Raw genomic sequence first — 19,587 nt, forward strand, 5'->3', positions numbered from 1 at the left:
GAGAGCAAGAGAGCAAGTGAGTGTGAGTAGGGGGAGGGGCAGACGAAGAGGAGAGAATCTCAAGCAGACTCAGTGCTGAGTGTGGAGCCCAAACACAGGGCTCGATCTCACAACCCTGAGATCATGACTCTGAGATCATGACCTGAGCCAAAATCAAGAGTTGGATGCTTAACTGACTGAGCCACCCAGGAGCCCCTACAGTGAACATCTTTGATAGCATGTCACGTATGCGATAATATATCTGTTCAGTAAATTCCAAATTTAACTACCTTTATTCTATAAATAAATTTCTTTCCTTCAGAGTACTTACATTAGTTTGCAATCCTACATTCATTATTGTGTCTGTTTAACCTGTCTCCCCATCTAAATTATTATTAAGCTCCATCAAAGCAGTGCCTAGCATGAAACAGATGCACTGTAATATTTGTTGAATGGATGAATGAATAAAGAAATAAAGATAATAGCTAGGTGGGAAGAAAAGGCGCCTTATTAATTAAACTTTTGAGGTTATCTTTTACTAGACAAATAATTTGCATCTCTGTAAAAATCAAAATCATTTGTAACTTATCAATCTTCTATAAGTTAACATCCAAATTTAGGCTCTACTCACTTGTTAATAATAAGTCGAACAAAAGTACATTCTTAGACCAGGGATTGGCAAACTTTCTTACAGGGCCAGATAGTAAACATTTTAGGCTTTGTGAGTCTTAAGATAAAAGTCTCTTGCAGTTACTTACCTCTGCCATTGTGGGGGTGCCTGGGTGGCTCAGTTGGTTGGGTGTCTGCCTTCAAGGGTTGTGACCTGGGGTCCTGGGATCCAGCCCCGCATCGGGCTCCCTGCTCTGCAGGGGAGCCTGTTTCTCCCTCTCCCCCTGCTCATGTACTCTCTCTCATTCACTCTGTCTCTCAAATGAATAAAATCTTAAAAAAAAAAACTTTGCCATTGTGGAGCAAAAACAGCTGTGGACAATATTTAAATAAATGAGTGTGACTATATTCCAATAGAACTTTATTTACAATACTAGACAGTAGCTAGAGTTGGCCTTTGAGCCATAGTTTGCTGCCCCTGGTTTATTGTATCAGTAGTGACATCCCTTCTTTCATTCCTGATGTTGTTAATTTGTGACTGTTGTCTTTTTTTCTGTCATCAATCTGACTAGAGCTTTATCAGTTTTGTTGATCTTTCAAACCAGATTTTGGTCTCATTGATTTTCTCTACTTTTTGTTTTCTGTTTCATTGGTTACTCTTGTCTTTATTTTTTCCTTTCTCAACTTATTTTGGGTATAATTTACTCTTCTTTTTCTAGCTTTTATGATGAAAGCATAGATCATTGATTAAAAAAATATATATTTTTTTGGCTGTTAATGTATGGCCTTCATTTTTCCAGATCCTTTGGAATGTATATAATATATATGTAGAAACAAAAAAAGCTTCATTTTAAAAAATATAAATAAGACCATCATATATAAATTTTCTACAACTTGCTTTTTAAATTTTTAGAAGATTTTATTTATTTATTTGAGAGAGAGGGAGAGAGAGAGAACGAGCATGAACGGGGGAGGGGGTAGAAGGATAGGGACAAGCAGACTCCCCACTGAGCGGGAAGCCTGAAGCAGGGCTTGATCCCAGGACCCAGAGATCAGGACCTGAGCCGAAGGAAGAAGCTTAACTGACTGAGCCACCCAGGCGCCCCCTGCAACTTGCTTTTTTAATTTAAGGTATCACGGGGATATTTCTTTTCTTTTCTTTTTAAAAAATTTATTTATTTAATTAGAGAGTGCTTGCGTGCATACGTGAGCGGGGGGGGGGGGCAGAGGGAGAGGGAGATAGAGAAAGAATCCTCAAGCAGACTCCCGGCTGAGTGTGGAGCCCAATGTGGGGCTTGATCTCAGGACCCTGAGATCATGACCTGAGCTGAAATCAAAAGCTGGCTGCTTAACTGACTGAGCCACCCCAGCACCCCTCATGGGGCTGTTTCTATTGCTGTATATACAATTCTACCTCATTGTTTTCAGTTGCTGCATAGTATTCTATACTATTTCTGTATTGGTCGACATTTAAGTTTTTCAATTATTTCACCAGTACAAACCATACTATAATGAAATCTTCACAGGTGAGAAGTTCTTTGGCGTAGAGGTGCACAGAATATTTTTGTTAAATGTATAATTTATTGAATGTCTTCTCTTTGATGCTCGAAGGAATAAACTCTTTCTGTGTGATTTACCACACTAACTATATTTGGTGGCTCTTTGTTATGAATTTTCTTTGGGAAAAGTCTTCCCACATTCATTACATTTCTGAGGTTTTCCTCTATATGGATTCTCTGATGTTCAGCAAGACTGGAGCTGTGCCTGAAGACTTTCCTATATTTCTTGCAGTGATAGGATTTTTGTCCAGTGTGAATTCTCTCATATCCAATAAGCTCTTCACAAAGGCTTTCCCACAGTCATTTACACCAACAGGGTTTATTTTCACTGTGAGTTTTCTGATGTCCAGCAAACAATATTCTTTATTCATTATTCATTCATCCATTCAACATACCTGAAAGATTCTCCACATTTATTTTCTGATGTCCAGCAAACAATATTCTTTATTCTTTATTCATTCATCCATTCAACATACCTGAAAGATTCTCCACATTTATTTCAGTGATAGGGTTTCTCTCCTATATGTATTCTTTTTTTAGAGGCAGGGGAGGGGCAGAGGAAGAGAGAGAATCTTAAGCAGGCTCCACAGTGGAGCCTGATGCGGGGCTCAGTCTCACAACCCTGAGATCATGACCTGAGCTGAAATCAGGATTTGGTCGCTTAACGGACTGAGCCACATAGGCGCCCCTCCTGTTTGTCTTCTTTGATGACTAATAAGGGTTGAGCTCTTCCTAAAGGCTTTTTCACGTTCATTACACCAATATAGTTTCTCACCAGTATGGAGTTTCTGATGTTGTTCCACCACAATTGAGTTATCCCTGAAAGCTTTTCCACATTCATTACATTTAAAAGGCTCTTCTCCACTATGTATTCTCATGATGAGTAAGGGCTGGGTTCTGAGCAAAGGCTTTTCCCAGTCTTTACATATTTAGGGTTTCTGACTGGTATGAATTCTCGGATGACTTAAAAGGATAGAGTTCTTTTTGAAAGCTTTTCCACATTCATTGCATTGATGGGGTTTCTCTCTACAATGAATTCTCTGATAATAATTGTTGAGTCCTTCTTGAGAAATTTCCACATTGAGTACATCTATAAGGTTGTTCGCTTATGTGAATTTTGTGATGATTTAAAGGAAATGAGCTGTTCATAAAGGCTATCCCACATTCTTTACATTAATGGGTTATCTCACCTGTAAGATTTTTCTGATGGCTAATAAAGGAGGAATTATATTTAAAGATTTTGCCACATTACAGTGCTGCTTCTCTGTGGAACTTCTGTTCTCCCATTCCAGGCCTGTATCAACGATGACACCTTATGTTCACTCTTCTGGAGCTGATCCTTCAGAAATATTTTGCTTTAGGACTGATGCCTTTGTTTCAAACCAGTACTCCTAGACTGTACAGGCACCTGGCAGAGCTTTTCACACCTCCATCCAGGGCTCTACCCCTTGCGCCAGTTGGGCAATTAATTTTGGTTTGAAAAAGAGAAGCCCCTCAGATGCCCATGGTTTTCCAGCATCACATCCCTGTGCATGTCCACTGAATGTGTCCAGGTGTCTCCATTCAGTCTGGGTAAAGGTCACAGCCGCATGCCTAAATGTCAGTGATCCCTGCATGTGTACTCTTGGTAGTCTTGGAGCCCTCGGTCTCCTTAACTGTTCTCTTAGGTAAGGGCAGAAAATCCTGATAAGCCAATGGTTCCTGAGTCTAGAAGTCCAAAATAAAGGGTTGGTACCTTCTGAGACTCTGGGTAGAACACTTCCTTGACTCTTCTTAGTATCTGATGGTCACTGTCAGTCGTTGGTGTTCTTTAGCTTATAGCTGTATTGCTCCAGTCTCTGCCTCTGTCATCACATGGCCTTCTCCCTGTGTGTCTCTCTAGGTCATCGATTTTAGACTTTTTTTATTTTCTAAAATAAGCATTTAAACCTATAAATGCCCCTCTAAACACTGATTTTAACTGCATCCCATGAATTTTTATATGTTATGTTTTCATTTTCATTCAGTTCAAAATATTTTCTAATTTCCCTCATGTCGTCTCAACCTATACTTGGGGTAAATTAGTATTCAGTCAAAGATTGAAAGGGACCATTATCCAGATAATGGGAGCTCTTTCTCTGTGTCGCTTCCTCCTTTCTGGTCGTTTATTCCAAAATTCTAGGTATCATAGTCACCTTAAACTCTGTTTCCTCAACTCAGCAAGTCTGCCCTAGTCTGCTCGGGCTCTCCTTCCCCGTGCCACTGTCTGGAGCACGCTTCCATACAGAAAGCCAGGGTGGTCATAGGGCTTACCTGTTTGTTTCCTTCCCCTTTGGGATCACAGTCCTAGACCACCTGTTGTTCATTGTCTAAAAACATTGTTTCATATAGTCTAGTTTTCTAGTTGCTCATGGTGGGAGGGCAAGTCCCATGGCAATTTCTTCTGCAGGGGCAAAAGTGGATGTCATGGTACATTTTAAAAATTAAATAAAATAGTGGCTTACAGAAAGGTGCAGGTTATTTTCATCTGTGTGGACCTCTTCACTATGTTAAATGTGAGAGAATTATTCTGCGAAGAATGATGGAAAGTTGATGTAAAGGTGGCTGACAGTAGTCACTGATGTAACCATTTATTGATTTCAACACAGTCTGTATACTCAGCTGTTACCAAGACTCATACCGTTGGTGACTGTGTAGGAAGGTGGATGAGGATATGAGGGGTATTTCTGTAGCTCTTGGTAGCTTCATTTTTTTTTCGTAGTTGCTATTTCTTCATTTTTCTTAAGGAAGTTCTATTTTTTCTAGGTTTCTAAATTGCCTTGTCTGATGTTAGGTCCGTGCCAATGTCTCTCTCTTTTCTTTTAATGAACAATGGCAGATTGGCTTCCACAGCCCCTGCTCAGTAATCCAGAAGCCTGCCTTTATTTTCCTCTTCTCTCTCATTTGACTGGTGTCCACATTTAGTCTGCTGGACATTTTATAAATATTTCCTGGGAGTCAGGTTGGCTTTCACTGATTATCACATTGTTGCTTTGGTTAGTCAGAGCCCCCTTTCAGTTCTGTGTACATGCAGACATGATTATCCATGTCCTCAGTGTTTTGATTCTACTGCATATTTTCTGTATGTAATTTTAAAACATATTTTATGTTCTAACCCCAGGGCCAGGGCTAGGGTGAAGAAAGAACACCTAGGGCACAAAATTTAAGGAGGCACTCGCTCTCAAGTTTGGGTAAGCCAACTCTGTACTTGCATGACTCTGAGAGTGTGCACCTCCTTAAATTTTGTGCTTGAGGCACCTATCTTGCCTCACCCCGGTCCTGACCCTGTATAACCCTGACCATAGTTGGGTGCAGATACCTCTATAACTAAGACCTTAAAATGAACTCTGTATAACAGCTTTCATTTAGAGCATGCTTTGACTTTTCTACATCTAAGAAAACAGAAGTGAGGTAATACTTCAGGAAAGTTAATGCCATGCCTGAAGTAATTCAATAGCCCAAGAGTTTATCCAGAAGCAACATTAGCTAGAATTTTGGACCATGTTATTTATGTTAACCACAGTAGGTCACTATTGTACTTCTGTTCCTTTATTTCTTATCATGACATGGCTTGTCAGTAGGAAGTTCATTCTAGCAGAATCCAGCTCATGATTAAACTTCTTGGTAATCTGACTACTGCTCTGGCTGATACCATGATGTGCAAAACTGCCTGACTCTGGCAAACAGTTGGTTAGAAAACGGATGAACCTTTAGCCTGGAAGAGGTTAAGAGTACTCAGTTTGTGTTGCTGCCAGTTTGGGGGTGGGGGGGGTAGTTATTCCATCCAGTTTTGCTACCTGTTCTTCTGGTCCCATAGTGGTCACACACCCTGAGAAATGCCAGGATGTGAGTGGAAGGTCAAATGGTGGGACTCCCCCCATCCCTCCATACGCTTCTACCAGAATAGGTGTTTTGTTTTTTCTGTTTCATGAACTGGAGTTCTGTATCAAAGGTCTGTGTGGAACGGACTCATTGAGAAGGGGAACCAGTGATGAACCGTGGAGCAGTACTTCTATAAGCTGAAGTATCCTGAGCCAAAAAAACACTCTATTTTGCTTCTTCTGTTCCATTTACTAGACAGCTTTCCCACCCTCTTAAAAACCACTCTTCAAAATAGCCTTAAATGTTGGTGTTCAGGGCTCTTTACAGAGCAGTAGTCTGTTTTTATTACATCTTAAAATGTTTTCATTCCTTGTTTTTAGATGCCAGTGAGAGCAGGTGCCAGCAGGCGAAGACAGAATTTGGAGTTGGCCTGAGATCTGGGGGAGAAAATCACCTCCGGCTTCTTGAAGGAACCCCCTCTCTCCAGTTGTGTTGGGCTGCCTGCTGCCAGGACCCTGCGTGCCATGCCTTTTGGTGGTTAGAAGGGATGTGCATTCAGACAGATTGCAGCAGGCCCCAGAGCTGCCGCACTTTTAGGACAGACTCTTCCAATTCCATGCTGGTGTTTTTTAAAAAACTCCAAACTACAGATGATTTGGGTTTTCCACCTGAAGATGATGTACCACATATTCTGGGTCTAGGTTGGAGCAGGACATCTTGGAGGAGACAGAGTCCACCCAGAGCTCCACTCAGACCCACTGTATCTTCCAGGGACCATCAGAGCTTAACCAGGAAGCTTTGGAAGAGAGATAGTCCCAACGAAGAAGTAACTACACATATGGTGACACAGCATTCTGAAATGAATGACTCCAAGGAAGTAGGTTATCTGAATACCAGTGGTTCCGCAGAGGTAAGCACATTATAAATAAGGAACAGAGAAACTTAAATCTGCTTTTACATTTGGCACACATGAGCAGTGACGTTGGTGCTTGTGGGCAGCACTCAGTGCTGAGGAGTGTATGTATAAAGCTGCCTGGTGTCATCTTTCTGGGTGCTGCCCAGATGTACAAGCATAATTGGACCTCAGAGATGTTCACTGCCTGCAGGTCTGACCATTGTTTTGGTAAAAGCAGAAATCTGCTCATTATCTAGTCTAAGGTGGTTCTTAGACCACAGGTAAGTGCAGTTGTGTGGTGTCTGTCTTCACCAACAATTCCGCAGTATTTTCTGCCAGATTGCAAAACACTGGATAGATGTAGTTGCATTCAAGCTGTCCTCCCTCTTCCTCATCTCCCACGTGTAAACATAGTCCTTATGGGGTAGTTTCTATTCCAGTCGAGGTAGCCATTCCTGGCAGCACAGACTAAGACCTGACCTACTGGGCTAGGGAGCCAGATGTGGCCACAGCCAAGAGGTCTCTGTGGTGAGTCCTTACCAAGCTTTATATGCCAAGGGGATACCACCAGTAGAGTTTATTCTGCTTATTTTGTTTCTTCATTGTTGATCTTCCTAGGCAAATGATTAAAAGGAGTGACTCACTCTGTGCTCAGCCTCCCTTGATTGCTGTGACTTATTTTTGTATTTGTTTTGTCCTAGTTGTCTCTATCAAGTTGAAGCCAGAGGAGGGATGCTACTACATGCCAGGCACTATGTGTGCTACTTGTTGTTCAGTGTCATTTTGTTTAATTTCCATAGCAGTATTTCCAAGTTGGTATTATCAGCCCCATTTCCCTAGTGAGGAAACCGAGGTCCAAAGAGGTCAAACAGTTTGTGCAGCTAATGAATAACAAACCTAGAATTGGAACCCAGATTTAATTTTTTTTTTTGAGAATTTTATTTTATTTTGTTTTATTTTATTTTATTTTATTTTTTGGACCCCAGATTTAATATTAGGAAAAAACCTTTCAGTGCAAAATTAGAGATACAGTCTTAGATTTAATATGCCCATAAACATTTAGACATCTATTGTCAACATGAGGTCCTTTTCTAAGCCCTGGAGATACAAAGGTGAACAAGATGTGGTCCATGCCCTCAGGGAGTTGACAGTCTAATGGAGACTCAGACACAAGTGTGTAATTATTGCATTAGTAGAGTTATGTACACAAAATTAAAAAATCTTAAAAAAAAATATCCCTAGTGCTTAGCTTAGTATAATACCTTGCACATAGTAAATGTGCAATAAATATCTGCCAACTGACTGAGCCACCCAGGTGCCCCTAGGCACTAGGGATATTATAGTAAACAAGAGAGACATGATTTCTGCCCCAGCAGAGCTTATGCTCTGGCAAAAAACAGACAATACATTTATAATAATTAAATAATTGTAAGTTTGATGTGGATTTGAGAGAATAAGTGCAGAGTTCTATCAGAGCATCCAAAAGGGACCTAACTGAGAATAAGGGGTAAGATTTACCCTAAGTAAAGAAAGTGTAAGTTGAGACTTGACATAGAAAGAGTTTGGAAAAGAGGCAAGCAGAGTATTTTAGGCAGAGAGAGAACAATTTCAAGGTTTGTTGGGTGCCGTAGAGCATGGCAAGATCAGGAAGTTGAGAGAGGCTGGTCTTATTGGACAAAGTGAGCCAGAGGTGAAAGAGGAGGCTTGTGAGCTGTGGAGAGCCTTGAGGCCTTCTTAAGGTACTGGTTTTTATCTTCAGATCAGTGAGAAGTCATTAAAGAATTTTAAGCAGGGGATAACTTGATCAGATATGTTGCTGTGTGGTGAATAGATTGGAGAGGGGCAAGAATGTATGTGGAGGAATCAGATAGGAGGCTCTTCAGGCAAGGGAACCATTGCCCTAAAGAAAGGGTTTGAAGATATGGGGAAGGGGATAAACAAATCATTCCTTAGAGCAGTGGTTCTCAAACTTCAGCATCCATCAGAATCACCTGGAGGCCTTGTTACAAACAGATTGCTGGGCCCCAATTCCAGAGTTTCTGAGTTAGTAGGTCTAGAGTAGGGCCTGAGAATTTGCATTTACAACACGGTTCTGGAGAGTGCCAGTGCTGCTGGTCTGAGAAGCACACATTGAGAACCACTGCCTTCCAGGGCAAGCGGGTTAGAATCCAGCACAGAGGATCAAGATTAGCCTTAAGCAGGAGGAGAGACATCTTCATCATGATAGGAAAGGAGAGATGGGTGAATATAGGTGTAGCTAAGGTGGGTTTATAGTTTAGTAGGAGGAAATTGTGGTGGTTCTAGTCACATGCCTGTTCTTCTGAAGTGGGGTAGATCATTTCCTGAGAGTAGAAGCAGAGATAGATGGAGTGGGCACAGGTAGGTAGGGCAGGAAAATCAGGTTTGGAGAGAGTGATAAAGATCTGAAACAGCCATTGTGAAGGGTAGGAGACGGCCAAGCAAGTAAGGAAATAGATTGGTGGTAGCACTGATGAAGGAGATTACGAATTTATAACAGTGGTACCTATCGCTGCAGTCGCATGAGTCTCCGCAGTAGCTCTTGGCAACCCTGTCAAGAAAAGGCTGATATTTTTATTTACCCAAGGTTGGAACTTTGCCAGTCTTGTGCAGGAAGAAATTGGGGTGTGGAAATTGGAAGTTATTGTCAAGAGAGTGGATTAAGGAGAGACTATAAGAAGAGGCAGATGTGGGAGGGTCTGACAGAGATATGATAGAGTTTGGCATTCAGAGGTTTCCATCATGGGAGGCAGATATAGGGGGCACAATTTAAATGTGTGCTCTGGAAGACTGGAAGTAGTCCTCAGGGGATGGGATATTTGAATTTAAGATTTTGGAGGTGGAGAAGTTCTGGTGATTATAGGAGCTAGGTGTAGCTATGGAAGAGGGTTGCTGAGGCAGAGTAGAGTAGGAATTAATTGGAGACAAGGAGCTCAAAGAACTCAGGAAGCTCAAAATACATGTTACATGAGTTATCCATGTAGACACGGAGATAGACTTTAAGGATGATGATGATGATAGCAATAGCTAATGTTTACTGAGTGAGCACTCACTATGTGCCAGGTACTGTTCTGAACCCTTGACATGTTTTAACTCTTAATCTATACAAGAAATCCTATGAAGTACTATTAACCATCTCTATTTTATAAACGAGGAAACTCAGGAAAAGAGAGGTTAAGGAGCATGGCCAAGGCAGCAATAGCTAGTATATGGTAGTACCAGGACTTGAACCCAGGCATTCTGATCCTATCGATAGTCTGTCTGCTTAACCCTATTACTCTTTAGGCAGGGACTTGGGGTAAAGAGGAGTTTTGAGAGCCAGATGTCAAAGCCCTCATCAAAGTAGGAGGAGGAGTGAGGCAGTGGGGAGGAGGCCAGCTGTGGTGAGAGTTGAAGTGCATCAAGATGGCAGAGGGGAGAGGTTTTACAGAAAAGCTAGAAGAGGAATGGTCTGCAAAGGGCATTGGGGAGGGGAGCAAATAAAATACGAACCCACCTTCAATCGTGAAGTATGGGAGAGTAAGGAGCCCTCAGATTGCAGAGCTACATGGGAAATAATATCCTCAGGGAAGGGCACGCTCACAGTTAAGAATAGGGGGTCAGGGACCACTTTATGGGCATGGGACCTGTGTAGCTATACAAGTCTGGACACTTAGAAAGGCCCTGTTCTTGGTTTAATGCTCTGCTGTCATTGTCTTAAAATTCTTTTTTTTTTTTTTTTAAGATTTTTAAAAACTTATTATTTGAGTGAGAGGGAGAGAGCGAGCATGAGCAGGGTGAGGGGCAGAGGGAGAAGTGGGCTCTCCGCTGAGCAGGGAGCCTGATGCAGGACTCGATCCCAGGACCCGGGATCATGACCTGAGCTGAAGGCAGACGTTTAACCGACTGAGCCACCCAGGTGCTCCCATTGTCTTGAAATTCTTAATACTTTTTGAACAAGGGACCCCACATTTTCATTTTGCACTGTACCTCGTAAATTCGGTAGCCTGTTCTGCAGGAGGTGTAGGCAACAAAACATGAAATGACTGAGCATCTAGGTGATTTTTGATCATGGAAGAGAAATTCTAGGTGATTCAATGGAATTTTGGGTGAGAAAGAAAAGGAAGTTAGGTCTCACAGAGAGGAAGTATAAGTCATTTAGGGAAAATATTGTGGTGTAGTAAATGTTTAACAATTGGGTATTCCCGCCCCCCACCAAACAAAAACAAAACAAGTCCTGAGTTGTAGATGTTGCCAGTTCCCATGGTGTAAATAAAACCACCGTGATCAGTTTGGAGCTGCCAACATGAATCACTGAATAGAGAGTTGGGAGACATGGGCACAGCCAGCTCAGGTGAGCCAGTTCCAGCACACTTCCAGATAATCGTGAGCAATAAAATGAGAAATAGACCAGTCAAATGAGAAATATGGTTTATGTAGGCCTGACAGTGTCCTGGAAGATGGTGGTAACTCAGATTTGGGCCTTAGAGAATTCAGGTGTACCCTGGAAGGAGGATCCTGGGGTTGTGTTGCCTGGGGAATTCTTTTTCTTCTTGTTCACCTGCAGTGGACAGTGGCAATAAATTGCTACTAGTGGACAGGATCTGGAGTTTATGGTCTAACAGGGAGAGTGGGTAGACATGGGGGGAGGAACATTGAACTTGAATTATGAGCCGCAGGAATGGGAGGGGGCCTTTGTGCAGTGTTGCACTGAGGCATTATGTGGATTGGCATCACTTGCTGAGAACTGCAAGCACTGTTAAAAAATAGGGCAAAGTGAAGTCTTCAGTTCCAGACAAATTACGTTTGACTTTATATTGCCACTTTTAGGGTGGCGCCTGGGTGGCTCAGTCGTTAAGCGTCTGCCTTCGGCTCAGGTCATGATCCCGGGTCCTGGGATCGAGCCCCGCATCGGGCTCCCTGCTCTGCAGGGAGCCTGCTTCTCCCTCTCCCACTCCCCCTGCTTGTGTTCCCTCTCTCGCTGTGTCTCTCTCTGTCAAATAAATAAATAAAATCTTTTAAAAAAAAAAAAAAAAATATTGCCACTTTTAGGAGCTTGATTCTTATCCTGAAGGCCATGGATAACTCTGTAAGGGTGGTAAAACCACCTTGTGCATTCAGAATAATGAACTGGTAGGCATTTCTTTTAGGAGAGCACTTGCAGTTCAAACTTCTGCTTAATGCGCTAGGGAGAGAGAAAGAAGTGTATACACTGCAGATCTCTTTCTAATGAGGGATGGCTGGCTAGCAGTACTAGTTTTTAGTTTGTACTGTTTGCACTAAGGTAGGTCAAGCTACTCTGCATCCAAAGTGGTAAGAAATCATACCCTAAATTGCTCTTGTCTTGCCTGAGAGGCCTGCAATCCTGCAAAGGCATTGGGTTATCAGTAGCATTCTTCATTCCTTTGGAAACATACATATATTGTATCTAAGAGCAGGTATTATGGACCTTTTGCAATTCCAAAACTGGAAAGGAACGTCACCAATTTATTCCCCTTTATCAGCTGAAAGAAGAGAGGCTTGTACTGCTTGGTTTAAGTACTGTATCCTTTCTATGGTGCGAACCTCTGAATTATTGGCAGGAGGAGCAGGAAGGCTTGTTGCAGTCCAGGCACTGGCAATTCAGGCTGCCAGTCCAGCTTTGTGAAAGCAGGAGGACTATTCTCTGAGCTCAGGAAATGAAGGTGCAGTTAGGTATCCCCACATGTAAGGTTTGGCTTTAGGACGACTGAGGTGCTCCTTTCTCTGCCACCACCATCTCCCCGTTTCCAGACAACCACAGCATTTCCACCCTATACGCCAGTGCCTTTCTGTGGGACAGATGACTGAGAGGATAAAGGAGTCGAGCCTTTGGGCACCTCTTTGCTGCAGATAGAGATGTGGGGTGTAGGCAGTGACAGAGAAGAGCCTTGCATAACTCTGGACAGAAACCCAGTTTCTCTTTCCCATCATCCATGTTTTTGATTTGGTTTTCAGGGTTTTTTGCTTGGTCACTTTGTTTTTGTTTTTTTAAAATCTTTCCTGTAATCCTTTAGACTTGTGAAATTTTTGCCGAGGGTTCATTTATTCTTCTCTTCTTTCCTGACATATTTGGAATTCCTCAGGGCCTAGTTCTCCCCAGATCCTCATTCTCAGTTATCTGAGCAGCAGACAGGCTAATAACTTTCACCAAAAATTATTTAGCCCCAGGCCCCCTTCCAGCCTTCTGGCCTGGATAATTTGTGTGGCTTTCTTCCCTCTCGGTGACCAATGCCCTTCCGGTACCGTCCGTGCGCATGTATATACACTAAGCGCCCCCACCACCCCAACCCTCCACTCCCCCATTCTAACCTTACATGACTGGCTTATTGCATCGAGAGAAAAACTGGGCAGCCTGCATCCTTGTTGTGTGTGGGTGTGCAGAAATCCCTGCAATTGTACTGTTCCTTTCTCACAGTTATTAGTGCCTGAACTATAATACCTTTTCCTTACTTTTCCCCCCATAACTGCTCACTTTCTGCTCTAATCTCCTAAGTATTCTGGTTCTTTTATCTGTTTATCTGGCTTTTACTATGGGAAATGAATTTGAAAATGTGTTTGTTGGCTACTTTGCTAACTTAAGAAGCAAGAGGTGATGAAGGTTTTGGTGTGGATTGGTTAACAGAGCCTTGCTAGCTGGCACAACTTGAGCCATGTTGGAACAAAGTCTCAGAACCAGCTATCTCTTAGCTAACACTCCTGTCATCCCTCCACCTTTCTGACTTCATGGCGGCCTTAGTTTCTGCAAGGAGACTATGAGGAGACATAACTTTGTAACTAACAAAGATAAACCCTGTCCTGTTGTCCAGCCTCAGCTTCAGTTGCTGAGAACTGGTTGGGATGTGTCTTTAAACCCCACTGGCTTTGCTGGTGCAGGAAGACACTGTCTTTACTGTAGTAGGATTTTTGTTAATGACAATGGTAGTTTTTGTTTTATTTTAATACAGTTGTGTCTCAAATGAAAATGTGTTGAAAGTCCAATTTTTGTGAACCATTCTTTAGTATTAAGTAGTCACCAGGGTAGCATGTGTATTACCAAGGAGGGCCCCCTACCTGGACTGTGATGATATGACCCTGATAAGTGTGAACATCCTGTGTGGGCCCTGTAGGCTCCTGATTCTCAAAACGGTAGCTTGTGATGGAGGTTTTTTGGGTCATCTTGAATTATGGTGTTAATCACGGGGTTGGTTTGCTTGATTAGGAGAGGGTAGCCCCAAGTGGGGCTGGGAGGAAGGGAGAAGGAAGAAGCGGGAGAAGGAGGGAGGGAGAAATGGCGAGATGGAGAAAGACAATGTGTATAGAAGCCTTGCATCATTCTGAATAAAGCTTCTTTGAAGATGAAACAGGTGTAGACACCTGAGGCATGATTATATGACTTATGGTTAGTTTGGAATTAGGTCGGTTTTTATGATTTCTGTCAAGTGTCAGAAAAAATGGCCCAAGGAAATTTCACCCAGGTTTCAACTTTTATATCATCCTCTACAAATTTTCATTATTACTTTGTAGTTTCTGAAGTAAAATCGTTTGCTCCATATCTCCTCTTCCTGCTTCTTTAAAAATTAATGATAATAATAAATAATAAACAAATTTTTATAAAAGATTTTATTTATTTATTTGACAGAGCGAGCGCAAGTAGGGGGAGTGGGAGAGGGAGAAGCAGGCTCCCCACTGAGTAGAGAGCCCAACGTGGGGCTTGATCCCAGGACCCTGGGATCATGACCTGAGCCGAAGCCAGACGTTTAACTGACCGAGCCACCCAGGCGCCCCAAATTTTTTCTTTAAAAATAAAAATTATACCTTGCTTAAAAATATTTATACTCTTCTTCTATTTCTGGGAATCTATTCTAAAGCAGCAATTCCTAAATAAAGAGCTTCACACACAATGATGAGATGCTATTTATTTAATTAAAAAATGGAAGCAGTTTGTCTAATAAGGGGAAAGTGGGAATTGTGCAACCATTAAAAATGTATTTTTGGTTATATGAACGGCTCTTTTGTTACTCCTCTGCTTTCCACTCCAGCCACACCGAATGCTTGCTCTTCTATGGAGACCATACTTCTAAAAAAAACTGCTTTATTGAAGTGTAATTGACATATCATAAACTGTATGTACATGTTTAAAGTGTACAATTTGATGTGTTTTAACGTATATGTACCCATAAAACCCTCACCACAAAAAAAGTTAATGAACATATCCATTACCCCCAGAGTTTCCTCCTGTCCCTTTATAATCTGTCCTTCCTACTCCCTCCCTTATCCCTAGGCAGCCACTAATCTGCTTTAGCTTATTATAGATTTTCTAGAATTTTTAAATAAATGGAATCATACATTATGTACTCTTCTTTTTAACAACTCTATTGAGGTATAATTTCTATACCATAAAACTCCTTTTTTTTTTTTTTTTTAAGATTTTTTTATTTATTTGACAGAGAGAGACACAGCGAGAGAGAGAATACAAACAGGGGGAGCGGGGGAGGGAGAAGCAGGCTTCCCGCGGAGCAGGGAGCCCGATGCGGGGCTCGATCCCAGGACCTGGAATCATGACCTGAGCTGAAGCCAGACGCCCAACAACTGAGCCACCCAGGCGCCCCAAAACTCACTCCTTTTAAGCATACAATTCAGTGATTTTATTAAGTATAGAGTTGTGTATTATCCCCACAATCCAGTTTGTTAACATTTCTATCACCCCAAAAACTTCCCTTGTGCCATCCCTACTCTCACTCCCAGCCCCAGGTATCCTCTAATGGGCTCTGTCTGTAAATTTGCCTTGTCTGGACTTTTCATATAAATGGAACTAGGTAATACCTAGTCTTTTGAGTCTGGCTTCTTTCACTTAACATAATGTTTTGATGTTCATCTTTGTTGTAGTGTGTGTTACATACTATGTAGTATGTAATGTAGTTGGTTCCCTTTTATTGCTGAATAGTATTCCACTGTATGGATATATCATTTATCTATTCACCTGTTGATGGGTGTTTGGATTGTTTCTGGATTTTTGGCTACATATAAAACTGTTAGAAACGTCTATGTAAAAGTTTTTGTATGGGCATATGCTTTAATTTCTCTTGGATACCTGGGAGTGGAATGGCTGGGTCATATTGTAGGTATACATTTAGTATTATAAGAAACCTCCAAACTGTTTTTTCCAAACAGTTGTACCATTTTACATTCCCATTAGTAACCTGTGAAAGTTCTAGGTGTTCCACATTCTCACCAAAACTTTGTATAGTGAGTCTAGTTTGGGACATTTTAATAGGTGTGTAATAGTAGCTCATTGTGGTTTTTCTTTGCATTTTCTTCATGACTAATGATGTGGAACATCTTTTCATGTGCTTATTTGCCTTTCATATATTTTTTGGTAAAGTGTCTGTTTATATTTTTCCCCATTTAAAAAAACTGGGTTATTCTCTTACATATATATTCTGCATATAAGTCATTTATCAACTATTTGATTTGTAAATATTCTCTCAATCTGTGGCTTGTCTTTTCATTCTCTTGGCAGTGTCTTTTGAAAAGCAGATGTTAGGGCGCCTGGGTGGCTCAGTTGGTTAAGCGACTGCCTTCGGCTCAGGTCATGATCCTGGAGTCCCTGGATCAAGTCCCGCATCGGGCTCCCTGCTCGGCAGGGAGCCTGCTTCTCCCTCTGACCCTCCCCCCTCTCATGTGCTCTCTCTCTCTCATTCTCTCTGTCTCAAATAAATAAATAAAATCTTTAAAAAAAAAAAAAAAAAAAAGAAAAGCAGATGTTAATTTTGATGGTGTCCAGACAGTTTTATCAATTTTTTTCTTTATAGATCATGCTTTTGGTATTGTATTTTAGAAAGATTTTCTCCTAACTTTTCTTCTAAAAGTTTTATAGTTTTAAGTTTTTAAATTTAGGTCCAGAATGTTTTTGTACATGGTGGGAGCTATGGATGGAAGGGTTTTGTTTTGTTTTTTTGCCATATGAATATCCAGTTGTGCTAGTGCCATATTTTTTCTATGCTTTCTCCACTGAATTGCTTTTCACCTTTATTGAAAATCAGTTTACCGTATGTGTATGAATCTATTTCTGGACTCTATTTGTTTCCATCGTTTTGTTTATATTGATATATTGTCTATATCAACACACTACACTCTTTTTTTTTTTTTCTTTTGAGCAAACTCTAAGCCCAGTGTGGGGTTTGAACTCAGACCCATAAATCAAGAGTCGTATACTCTACCAACTGAGCCAGCCAGGCGCCCTAACACTACACTGTCTTGATAATGATAGCTTTGGGTTTTTTTTTTGGGGGGGGGTAAAGATTTTATTTATTTGAGAGAGAGAGAGAGAATAGGCACAAGCAGGGGGAATGGCAGAGGGAGAGGAAGAAGCAGGCTCCCCGCCAAGCAGGGAGCCCAACATGGGGCTCGATTCCAGGACCCTGGGATCATGACCTGAGCTGAAAGCAGCCACTTAACCAACTGAGCCATCCAGGTGCCCCCATAATGATAACTTTGTAATAAGTCTTTAATTCAGATAATGTAAATCTTACAACTTTGTTCTTTGTTATCAGACATTTTTTGGCTATTCTAGGTCCTTTATATTTCCATATAAATTTTAGAGTCATCTTGTCAATTTATTTTTAAAAAGCCTTCTGGGATTTTGATTGGGATTATGTTGGGGCTGTAGCTCAATTTGGGGAGAATTGATAGCCTAATAATAATAGTGAGTCTACTGATCCGTGAATACAGTATATCTTTCCTTTTATTTACATCATCCTTAATTTCTCTCAGCAATGTGTTGTACTTTTCAGGCTACAGATCTGGCACATATTTTGTCACATTTATCCCTCAGTATTTCATATTTTTGGTGCTATTATAATTGGCATTTTAAAAATTCAGTTTTTATGGGACGCCTGGGTGGCTCAGTCGGTTAGGTGTCTGCCTTTGGCTCAGGTCATGATCCCGGGGTTCTGGGATCGAGTCCCGCATCAGGCTCCTTGCTCAGCAGGAGCCTGCTTCTCCCTCTACCTGCCACTCCCCATGCTTGTGCTCTCTCTCTGACAAATAAATAAAATCTTTTAAAAAATGTTAAAATAAATAAAAATTCAGTTTTTAAAATGCCCGCCAAAAGAAGCGGTTTAAAAAAAAAATTCAGTCTCTGTTTGTTGCTAGTGTATATAAATACAGTTACTTTTTGTATATTGATCCTGTATCCTGAAACCTTGCTAAATTCACTTATTCATTGCAGTAGCTTTTTTTGCAGATTCCATTAGATTTTCTCTATTTATAATCACGTTGTCTGTGAATAAAGACCATTTTACTACTTCTTTTCCAGTGTGGATGTCTGTTATTTCTTTCTTGCTTATTGCACTGGCTAGAACGTCTACTACAATGTTGAATAAAAGTGGTGAAAGTATACTTTTCTGTTCCTGGTTGATGTGAATTTATATCAGGAATAAATGCTGGATTTTGTCAAATGCTTTTTTTTTTTTACATCCTATAGGTTTTTGTTTTCAGTATGTTAACATGGTGACTAACTTGATTGATTTTGAGTGTTAAATTACCTTGTATTCCTGAGATAAACCACACTGAGTCATGGTATATTATCCTTTCTATATATTGTTATATTTGATTTATGAAAAAAATTTTTTTAAAGATTTTATTTATTTATTTGACAGAGAGATAGAGAGCACAGATAGGCAGAGTGGCAGGCAGAGGGAGAAGCAGGCTCTCTGCTGAGCTGAGAGCCCGATGCGGGGCTCGATCCCATGACCTGAGCGGAAGGCAGATGCTTAACCGACTGAGCCACTCAGGTGCCCCGATTTACTAAAATTTTATTACGAATTTTGAATCTGTGTTCATGAGGGATATTAGCCTGTGATTTTAACATCAAAGTAATGCTGGCCTTATAAAATGAGCTGAGAAGATTTTACTCTTCCTTCATTTTCTGGAAAAGTTTGTGTAGAATTGGTACTATTTATTCCTTAAATATTCAGTATAATTCCCCAGTGAAGCTATCTGGACATGGAGTTCTTTGCAGAAAATTTTCATTTTATTTTATTTTATTTTATTTATTTTATTTATTTTTTTAATTTTATTATGTTAATCACCATACATTACATCATTAGTTTTTGATGTAGTGTTCCATGATTCATTGTTTGTGTATAACACCCCGTGCTCCATTCAATACGTGCCCTCTTTAATACCCATCATCAGCTAACCCATCCCCCCACCCCCCTCCCCTCTAGAACCCTCAGTTTGTTTCTCAGAGTCCATAGTCTCTCATGGTTCGTCTCCCCCTCCAATTTCCCCCCCTTCATTTTTCCCTTCCTACTATCTTCTTTTTTTTTTTTTTTTAACATATAATGTATTATTTGTTTCAGAGGTCCGGGTCTGTGATTCAACAGTCTTACACAATTCACAGTGCTCACCGTAACTCTCCCCAGTGTCTATCACCCAGCCACCCCATCCTTCCCACCCCCCACCACTCCAGCAACCCTCAGTTTGTTTCCTGAGATTAAGAATTCCTCATAAACCAGTGAGATCATATGATACATGTCTTTCTCTGATTGACTTATTTCGCTCAGCATAATACCCTCCAGTTCCATACACATCGTTGCAAATGGCAAGATTTCATTCCTTTTGATGCTGCATAATATTCCATTGTATATATATACCACATCTTCTTTACCCATTCATCTGTTGATGGACATCTTGGCTCTTTCC

The 19,587-nt window shown here is 41.0% G+C and overlaps 1 protein-coding gene across 1 annotated transcript in view; it reads left to right on the forward strand.

Moving 5' to 3' along the window:
* KIAA0319L (KIAA0319 like) overlaps positions 1–19,587 on the forward strand; it is a 93,662-nt gene that overhangs the window by 19,138 nt on the left and 54,937 nt on the right. The window contains exon 2 of the mRNA XM_078073430.1: positions 6,368–6,897. Coding sequence (XP_077929556.1) covers positions 6,368–6,897 — 530 coding nt within the window. The remainder of the gene's footprint in view (positions 1–6,367; positions 6,898–19,587) is intronic.

This window comes from Halichoerus grypus, chromosome 5, assembly GCF_964656455.1.
Source record: "Halichoerus grypus chromosome 5, mHalGry1.hap1.1, whole genome shotgun sequence".
Classification (NCBI taxonomy): domain Eukaryota; kingdom Metazoa; phylum Chordata; class Mammalia; order Carnivora; family Phocidae; genus Halichoerus; species Halichoerus grypus.